Source organism: Orycteropus afer, unplaced genomic scaffold (assembly GCF_000298275.1).
Source record: "Orycteropus afer afer isolate SDZICR_OR568_19922 unplaced genomic scaffold, OryAfe1.0 scaffold00061, whole genome shotgun sequence".
NCBI classification, from domain to species: Eukaryota; Metazoa; Chordata; class Mammalia; order Tubulidentata; family Orycteropodidae; genus Orycteropus; species Orycteropus afer.
Window position 1 is genome coordinate 9,173,333 of NW_006921648.1, and position 9,290 is coordinate 9,182,622.

A 9,290-nucleotide genomic window follows, 5' to 3' on the forward strand; every position below is an offset into this window, starting at 1 on the left:
CTGTTTTAAATTTGGATTTGATTTCCATTTGGGGGAACCAATCTCCTTAATAAAGGTAAAAAGAGCCGTACAGAAGTGTGGGTGGGGCGGGAGGCAGTGCGTGGGCTGCGCTACCCTCATTACCAGAACCCTGCGATTCAGCAGGAAGGATGTTTGATATTCTAATGCAATCGTCCCTAGCAATTGCTTCTGTTCAAACTCAGATGTAACGTGTGCACAATATAGGAATTAAACCCAACGAAAGCCCTCTGCAAATGGAGACATTAAGGAATGGAACAATAGAGCTTAATTCTTTCGCTAGTTCACAGATGGGAGACGTTTGGTTTCAGGGTCACGGAGAAATGGAGAATGAACACGGATCCCACAGCACTTCTCCCTCAGTGTACCCTTGTTGTGGCACGTGCCCTTGTTAATATCCTGCACTGCTCCTTGCAACAGACTTAACTGAGGAGGCCAAGCAATCTGCAGAGTTTTATTAGAAAGGGGAATATGCAAGCTGTAAAAGCCCACTTCACAGCTTTCAAGTCTTTTGTCTGTTTTTCACAAAAAAATAAAATAATAAAATATGCCCTCACTTCACGGAAGAAAGGGTCATTCTTTAATAGAAGGTTAATTTTTATGTCATTCAAGTAAATGAACATATGAAAAAATGATCTACTCAGACTTCAGAGGCAGGCCGAGTGGGCAATAAATAAAGTGGCAGAGGTGAATTCAGATTGATGAAAGTTACGAAGTTCTGGGCAGGGAGCCTAGTGAAAGCAAGCTTTCTGCAGAGCTGAAGCCAAAATCAGGCTCCAACAATACGTATGTTCTTCATATGCAACGTATCAAAGAGAACGCCATTCATCCTGTTATCCTCTCGCTCCATCTCCATCTCTCCTATTCCTTTCCTGTTCAGCTTTCTGATATTCTGGGCCTATTCCCAAGAGGCTGGACTGTCTTAGGAGAAAAGCATTTAGAGTCAATGCACTTAACTCCAGCAGCTACTTAATTTTATCAGGGATTTATGTTGATCAGAAGTGACAGCTATTGGGGAATCAGAAATAGGCCATTGCAGAGGGATCTAGTCAAGACCTTTGGGAATTTCTGATTCATGAATCCTATTACCAGGCCATATAATTCCCCCTATAAAGTGCAGTGAAATGTAACTGAAAGCCATTTTGCACCAGGAAGTGAGGAGCTATCATTTTCTGAATTGCCACATGTACATGTGCAGGGAACAGAAAGCCTTGATGAGACAGAATGGGGGGAGTCTGCATGCTAGAGTCCCCCGTTAATGAGTTTTCTAAAGCATGCTTCAGCCACAGGAGCAACTACAGGCATTCCCTGGGTTACAGAAGAGATCCGTTCCTAACTGTGTCTTTAAGAATTTGTAGTGAAGTTGGACTGAGTGCATACGGTTTTTATTTAGCCTTATGTTAGTGCTTAGAGCCTTTTCAATGATTTAAAAGCTGCATGGGCAGCAAGTGAAGGTGACTGTTAAAAAAATTTGTTTCAAGTACAGGTTGGTTACCTCTTTTCAAGTTGAGGGCAAATTTTACAAAGCAAGTAGGAGTTGTCTGTGAGTTGAACATTTGTATCCTGGGAACTGCCTGTATTGCACATGGTGGCCTACAGATCATTTTTATCCTCCAAGATATATCTCAAATTTATCCATTCATTCCAAATGGAATATGTGTCCAACTGCCTGCATGAACAACTGCTTCCTTAGGCATGGCACAAGAAGAACTGGATGGTGACCTGTTACCAATACTTAACATGAAGATCAAGGATTCTAAAGGAGAATCTTGATCAAAAGGGGGGAAATGCAAAACAGAATTTTAAATTCTTATGCAACCCAGACATTCTGCAGCCACTGAGGCTGGATGAGTTTCCAAATCTATTACTCTGAGGAAATCTTTAAAACTTTGAATGAAAACTATCCCCTAAAGTCATCTTTGAGGCAAATAATAGCTTACTCTAATTAGGAAAGAAAGTCCTTGTGAAGCATTATACACTTTTAAAGAATCGTCGACATGTGATCAAATCGACAAGAGTCGAAAGGATCGATGAGAAGCAGTAAGTTTGCTAATGATGATGAAATAGTTTAGAAAAGGTTGTTGAGACAGGTGGCATGCTTGGAGAACATAACTAGTATCACTGAATTGGGCGTGTAGCAATTGCTGAAGTGGTGTATGTTGCATTGTGTGTAATTTCACAAAGAGGAAGGGAGGGATAGAAGGATCGATTGATCGATCCATCTATCCACCCACCCATCTCCATTTCCATTGCTCCTACCAAGTGTAAACCATGATAATCCTTTCTCATGAAAAACAAGGACACCTTACTAACTGGCCTCCCTGCTTCCACTGTTGTGACCTACTCACTTTATCTTCATAAAGAAGACCCAGTGACCTCTCCACATGCTACATGTTTCATTACCCCTCTTCCCTTCCATAGCAATTTTTTTTCTATTTTAAATATATGTGGAACAAAACATTTGTCATCCCATCATTCTTTCCATGGACAATTCAGTGGCATTACTTATGTCCATTGTGTGGTTCAATCCTTACCCTCATCCCTTCCCTAATTTTTCCAACACCTTTAACGGAAGTTAGTGTTCCCTGAGCACTGTGGCCTCCTCCCTCTCTCCCATCCCAGTGACTACTAATAAATTTTGGTCTCTATGAAGGCGCTCTGGTAGCATAGTGCCTAAGGCACTTGACTGCTCACCAGAAGGCTGGCGGTTCAAACCCACCAGCCACTCCTCGGAAGGAAGGTTGGGCAATCCTACTTCCGTAGTGATACTGCCTCGGAAACCCAAGGAGGGGTCGCTATGAGTCGGGTCCGACTCGACAGCAAACAACAACAACAACAACATGCGTTTGCTTACTCTGGGTATTTCATATAAGTAGGCTCCTACAATATCTGTTCTTTGTAGAGTGACTTATTTCACTCAGCATGATGTTTCCAGGGTTCATTCATGTTGTAGCAGGCATCAGAATTCTGCTTCTCGTTATGGCTGAGGAAGAGTCCACTGCATGGCTGTCTCACATTTTGTTTATCCATTCATTCATCTGAAGAAAATCTGAAATGCTTACCTTGGCCCACTGCCTATACCTCTGGCTTCACCTTACCCCACTGTCCACCCCATTCACTATAATCCTTCATTTCCTGAACATGCCAAGTTGGATTCCACCTCAGAGACTCTGTCCTTACTGTCCCTCTTATGGACCTCTTTTCTCTCAGTTTTTCATGTGACTGAATCCTCCCCACCCTTCAGGCCTGAGCTCCAATGTCATCTCTTCAGAAAATCCTTCCTTGTTTGACCATCTATTTAAAATAGTGTCCCCACCAGGTCGCCATCCATTCACCATTTTTTTCTTTCTTGGAAATTTATTACATTCAGAGAAGCAAGCTGGGATGACTAATGTATGTGTCTCACGCTAGTTTTCTCTACAGCTAATGTGTCAGCTCCCTGGTCAGAAATCTCCGCCCAAACCACCACATCACCCCTGGCATGAGTACGAGGCCTGGCACAGAGAACTCAGTAAGTGTGAATTGAATAAACGGGTAGATTTGCAAGCAGCACACACTGACTCTGCCCACGTGAAGCTCCACTCCGCTGCAGTATGGCAGCCTAGGACGCGGCCTTAGGTTCCTCTGTCATGAGGCTCTTTAATGGTTAGTTGCGTTACCCTTTCAGTGAAGGTTGACAATCTCCCATTTCAACATGACATAATTCTTTATGGCATTTTTACTGTGTTTGGCTCATTGGAGATGGTTTATAGAGGAATCATCACCCTTCAGTGGTTAAGAAGTGGCAGTATTTCAATAAATCTAAGCTCCTAATAGATTCCCACAACCTGCTGGCTGTTTCCAATGCTGAACCTCCCAAGTGAGAAGACTATTTGGCAAATGAAAGTACCCTGCTGTTGAATGACTGCACCACAAAGATGTCCTATCCTCTACCCCTGAGGGTCATCTGTCAGGAAAGAGACTGGGTCCTGGCACCCTTCTGATACCATCCACTTTGAACATCCAGGGTATTGAGATAAATCCACTCGAAATGATGTGATGTATTTAGGCATCTGCCACAAGCGCTGGCTTGCGTGGCAGCCTCTTAATGAGTTATAGCCCATGGATGCCTCCAAGTTCAATTTTCTTTCTACCGATGGCCACTTTATCAAGTGTGACGCACTAAGATCAGGCACTGCCAAGAAGAAGAAGAAACTCTTTGGGGAAAAATACCAATTTCTAATTATATTTATTGTCAAGTGAATGCAAATGTGGTTCAATAGTTTGAGGGATGCTCTGAAGCTGGAATCCATCTACCTGTTTCTCTAAATAACCTCAAGTTGAGACTCATTACCATTTTAATGCTTCTTGTGACACACACTTTTACAATTAATTGTCCCCCTAAAACGGTCAGCTTTCCCAACAAATGAATACCAGTGGTTTCCACCCAACTAGTGACTCTATGGTATTTACAAAAAAAAAACAAAGTTAAAGTGCTTCATTTTGTTTCATCCTTTCTTCAGTTGATGTGGATAACCCACACTTACCAGGAACTGTAAGTGGTATCAGTGACCCATCGGTCACGTAATGATATACCAAGTTGATACAGGATAACACATTCTGAAAGTGACATCTTCATTGAAGGTCAATGAACTAGCATCACCTTGAACCATGTGCATGCAGGCATCCTCACCTTTCCCTTTGGCTAAGTTTCTGTTGTATCCGACAGGACTGAAGTATTCAAAGACAAAGACAGCAATGGCAGAGACAATGAGCAGCATCACAAACATCATCACCCAGACGGAGGCGCTGAATGGCTCTGTGGGAAAAGAGGCCAGAGGAAGGGGAGACGTGGTCAGTCAGTTTCCCGTCACACCCAGGGCCCACAGGAAGCTCAGACGTCTGTCGGCAGGCTCACTGCGAAGCTCTCTCTAATGCGAATCAGGTCATTCAACAGAAGCTCATCATTGGCTCAGGTTGCACAGGGTACCATATCATGACAGAGGACTATGGAAGATTTCACAAGGCAAGTGAGGGGTGCTTCACTTCCACTACGTGGACAATTGGAATATGGGAGGAAGTCAGAATGCAGACAAAGAGGCCCTGGGGTTCTACACAACAGAGGCACCCAGGGGACCAAAGTCAGAGAGAGACAAGATTTGACTCAAATCCTTACCCATAAGGCATTGCAAACAGGCAGGGTTTGTATTTTAGGCACACGGGGGAAGAGGAAGGAGCTCTTGTGGTTCAGTGGTGAAGGCATTTGTCTGCTAACCAAAAGGTTGATGGCGCAAACTCACCAGCTGCTCCATGGAAGAAAGATGAGGCAGTCTGCCTCCGTAAAGATTTACAGGCTCGGAACCCCACTGGGGGTTGCTATGAGTCAGAACTGACTCGATGACTGTGAGTTTGGTTTTTTGGTTTTGTGGGAGGAGGGGAGACAGTGATGTGCATGGAATTCCAGAAATCAAAGGACAATTATATCCTGTAAGAAAAGAATCATAAAATCTTGGCATTAACAGGAATTTTGGAAAGTTATAGTCTGCCACGCCCACCTCCACCATTTCTACTTCATCTTCTGCTCCTAACAAATGCACCACTTTCTGTCACATCGACTCCGTCAGGATAAACCCAAGTGTGTCAGAGTACAACTGTGTGTCATGGGGCTTTCAATGGCTGCTTTCTATGGAAGTCAACTGCCAGGCAGGCCTTGGTTCTGGGCCACCTCTAGGTGGGCTCAGACTTGGGCTTCCCACCTTTCAGTTAACATCTGAGTGCGTCAACCATTGGTACCATTCAAAGATCCCTCAGCAAATTAGGGAGCTACTATTCCATAAATCTTGTTGAGGTTGGCAATGGGCTTAAGGACAATTAAAAAAAAAAAGTCATTAAAGGATATTACATTCACATGATAATTCAATGACAAACATCACTTAAAGAGGGGAAGCAATGACGCATTGGAGCAGGAGATGGTCATTTCCCTGACAAGTAATTTACAGCAGCTCATTCTCATGCACTTTAGGCCTCAGGTGGATATCTCAGAAGAAGTTCTAAATCTTAGAAAAGTCTAGAAAGATAAGAGATATTATATGAAATAAATTGGCATTTCTAGTCACCCTGATTGAGGATATAAAAATTGGCTGAATGGAGTCATTTTATCAATGTATAACATAAATTTGCTAGAAAATCAACAACAATTAAATTCTAAATAAAAAGAACGTGTGTCCACATAAATCATATCTTTGGGAAGAAAGCACCCTTAAACACCAGTGCATTTATAATCCTTTGATGGTAAGCAAACGCTTTCTGAGGGTAAAGTGTAGGAAACCCGATGATACTTCCTGAATAGCAGAAAACTTATTATTTTTAAGTTGTTTTTCTGATAGAACTAGAAGTAATCATAAAGAAGTAGGCCAACAGCAGGCCATCTTCTTATTAAAATCTGTGACTACCTGACCCAGAGAGGGGTCATCACAAGTTTCAAAGTATTGAGCTTAATGTGTAACAAGCAACTACTACTATCTCTGAAGCTATAATTACAAGTAGTGCTTGATTTACAATGGGGTTGCATTTCAACAACTTGACATATATCACAGCCAACTTTCAGAGCCAACTTATGTCAAATACTTCATTTTTCTCCTTTTTAGTTTTCCTTATCATTACCTTTCACTATTAGCGTCTTTATAAATCAGATATTTGAACATCTGTAAGTGAACACCTGAGAATGGTACCATCAGCAAGTTACACACTACGACACTGTATGCAGTACACCGTATTAATGGCAAGATGTATAAAAAATCAAAACAAAACAGAAAAACAGACAGTCATAAGCATGGTTCATCACAACTTGAATATTTTGCAAGTTAGGAACTACCTGTATATTGGATAATTTGACAAATGGAAGGAATGCTTTGCAGTGCATAGTTTTGACAGCGTAAAGTATATTAACATGATTTACTTGATTTAAATAACACAGGATGAGTGCCAAGAAATCAATGAGACTGTAACTGAAATTTATCTTAGTTAAATTTAGTTGAGTAACTGAAATTTATCTTAGTTAAATTTAGTTGAGTAATATATGATGTCACTCAAATCACAACAACTGGGTAATTAAGTGTATCTAAAAAAGGAAAAATGAATGAATGATTGGGAGACTGAAAATGACCTAATATTCAGGAATCAAGACATTAAAGTAATTCTTCAAGGTGGTGGTACCACTGGCATGGTGCATCTTTCCGGGGGAGGATCACTGTGATGGGTATACAAGCATGTACGTGTATTTTGCAGGGTGCCAAGCACACTGTGTGTTGTAGTGGTTTCCATTCGAGTCACTTCTGACTCACAGTAACCCTATCGGACAGAGTAAAGCTACCACTCAGTCTCCTAGCCTTGTAAGCGCTACGAGAGCAGATTGCCAGTTTTTTTTCTCCCACGCAGTGACTGGTGGGTTTCAACCTCCAGTCCTTTAGTTAGCAGCCAAGAGCTTAATCATTGTGCTATCAGGGCTTCTTAGCACACTGTGTGCACACTACACATTAAATGAAATTAGCTGTTTGGTTCAAAGGTGGAAGCCAGAATTGGGGTGGACAGTGCGCTGTCCACAGTCCTGAAGGAGGCATTCTGGTGTCACAAGGGCACCTCTATTAATCTGATCGCTTCCTTCCACTGTAGGCTGTGATGATAACATTATAAAAACACATTGGGGGAATTCTGACTGCATTCTTCTCCTCACACATTAGAATTGGTAACGCTTTAGGGGGCTTCATTTGACACACCCTAGTTCCTACTTCACTGTCAGGAAATCACTGGCAGATAAGCAACTGATTTCACTTGGAAGTGACATCTGTCCCTTGAGTTGTAATCATGGCAGAAAGATAGAAGCTTTCTGTTGCAGTATTCGGGTTTCAGTAAGTTCAGTTCCACAAATGCCCTGAATGATGATTATTCTCAGACAAACACACACATACACAACAGGGAGAAAAATATTAAAACAATAGCAACTCACAGCCTACAGTTTCTAAGGAATAACCCAGAAATATATTTAAAGAGCTCTGGACTAGATACTCTGATAGTTTAAAACAGAGACAACATCTGTCCCTGAAGGTACTTCAATCTGAGAGACTCCAAGGCAGTGTTTCTTTGGATCAAAAAAAAAAATTCAATGTGCTTAGAGTCTTTAGAATTAACTGAATGGAAATATAGCAAGGGATGTCATTTCTGTCCTTAAAGAATTAGTGGTTACTTTTTTTTTTTTTTTTTTTTACACAAAACCTCAGAGACTTTACCTGCAAGTGTTTCTGATGTGAGTTAATGGAGTTTGTGGAGGAGAGAATCGGAAATAATGAAGAGCAATGCAATCAGATTTTGAATGTTTTGGTTCTTCCAGATGACTGAGCCAGTGAATGGAAAAATGTAGCTTAGTACAGTTCATTATGACTTTCAAAACCTGAAGATAATGACTGTAAATAAGGGGGTGCACAGTCAATCGAACTGGGATGTAATTTAGTGACTAGGAAAACTACGAAGTCTATTGTGTAAAAAAATACTTTCCTTTGGCTACAATTCATTTTATTTTACTTTTAAAGACACAGCAGAATAACAGCATGGAATACTAAAATTACCACCCTTCTCTCAGCATTTTTATTTAAGGCAGAACATTAAAATTAATCATATTTATAATTGGATTTGTAATGGGCTAGTTTGTAATAAATTCAACTGCCTATTGAAAAAAAAATAAAGATACAGCAGAGAGAGCAGAGGGAATGGAGGTTTGGCTAAATTTAGCAAAAAGAGTTCACTTCTTATGGAAATGTTCTACTGATGCAGGTGAGGTAAAAATCTGGTGAAACTGGGTTGGGCCCAGATTCAATACCAGTAACCCATTTCAATGAGACAAGCTGAGTGGTATTTTTTCTCTCTCTGACTGAACTGGAAAACAGTTCTCTGTAGCTCACACAGGAGATGTGTGGACAACTTGCAAAAGGAAACATTCCTTTCCACTGTTTACCTATGAACTGCGTTCCTCTGTCTCCTTCTTAACCTCCACGGTTGAGGCTCCCTATTAGAATGTCTGGCATGGAATGGGGAAAAACATGAGTAAACAACAACAACAATACAAACACCAAGTCCGCTGCCTTCATGTCAATTGTGACTCATGGCAACCTTATGTGTTACAGAGTAGAGATGTCCCATAGAGTTTTCTTTGCTATAAACCAAAGCCTTTCTTCCATGGAGCTGCTCGATGGGTTTGATCTGCCAACTTTTAGGTTAGTAGTTGAGGGCAATGATTTGCA

General features: G+C 41.3%; 1 protein-coding gene across 1 annotated transcript in view; it reads right to left on the reverse strand.

Annotated features, from left to right (window-relative positions):
• The window catches only part of GRIN2A (glutamate ionotropic receptor NMDA type subunit 2A), a 538,812-nt gene that overhangs the window by 95,372 nt on the left and 434,150 nt on the right, over positions 1–9,290 (reverse strand). The window contains exon 8 of the mRNA XM_007939726.1: positions 4,691–4,816. Within this exon, the coding sequence (XP_007937917.1) occupies positions 4,691–4,816 (126 nt within the window). The remainder of the gene's footprint in view (positions 1–4,690; positions 4,817–9,290) is intronic.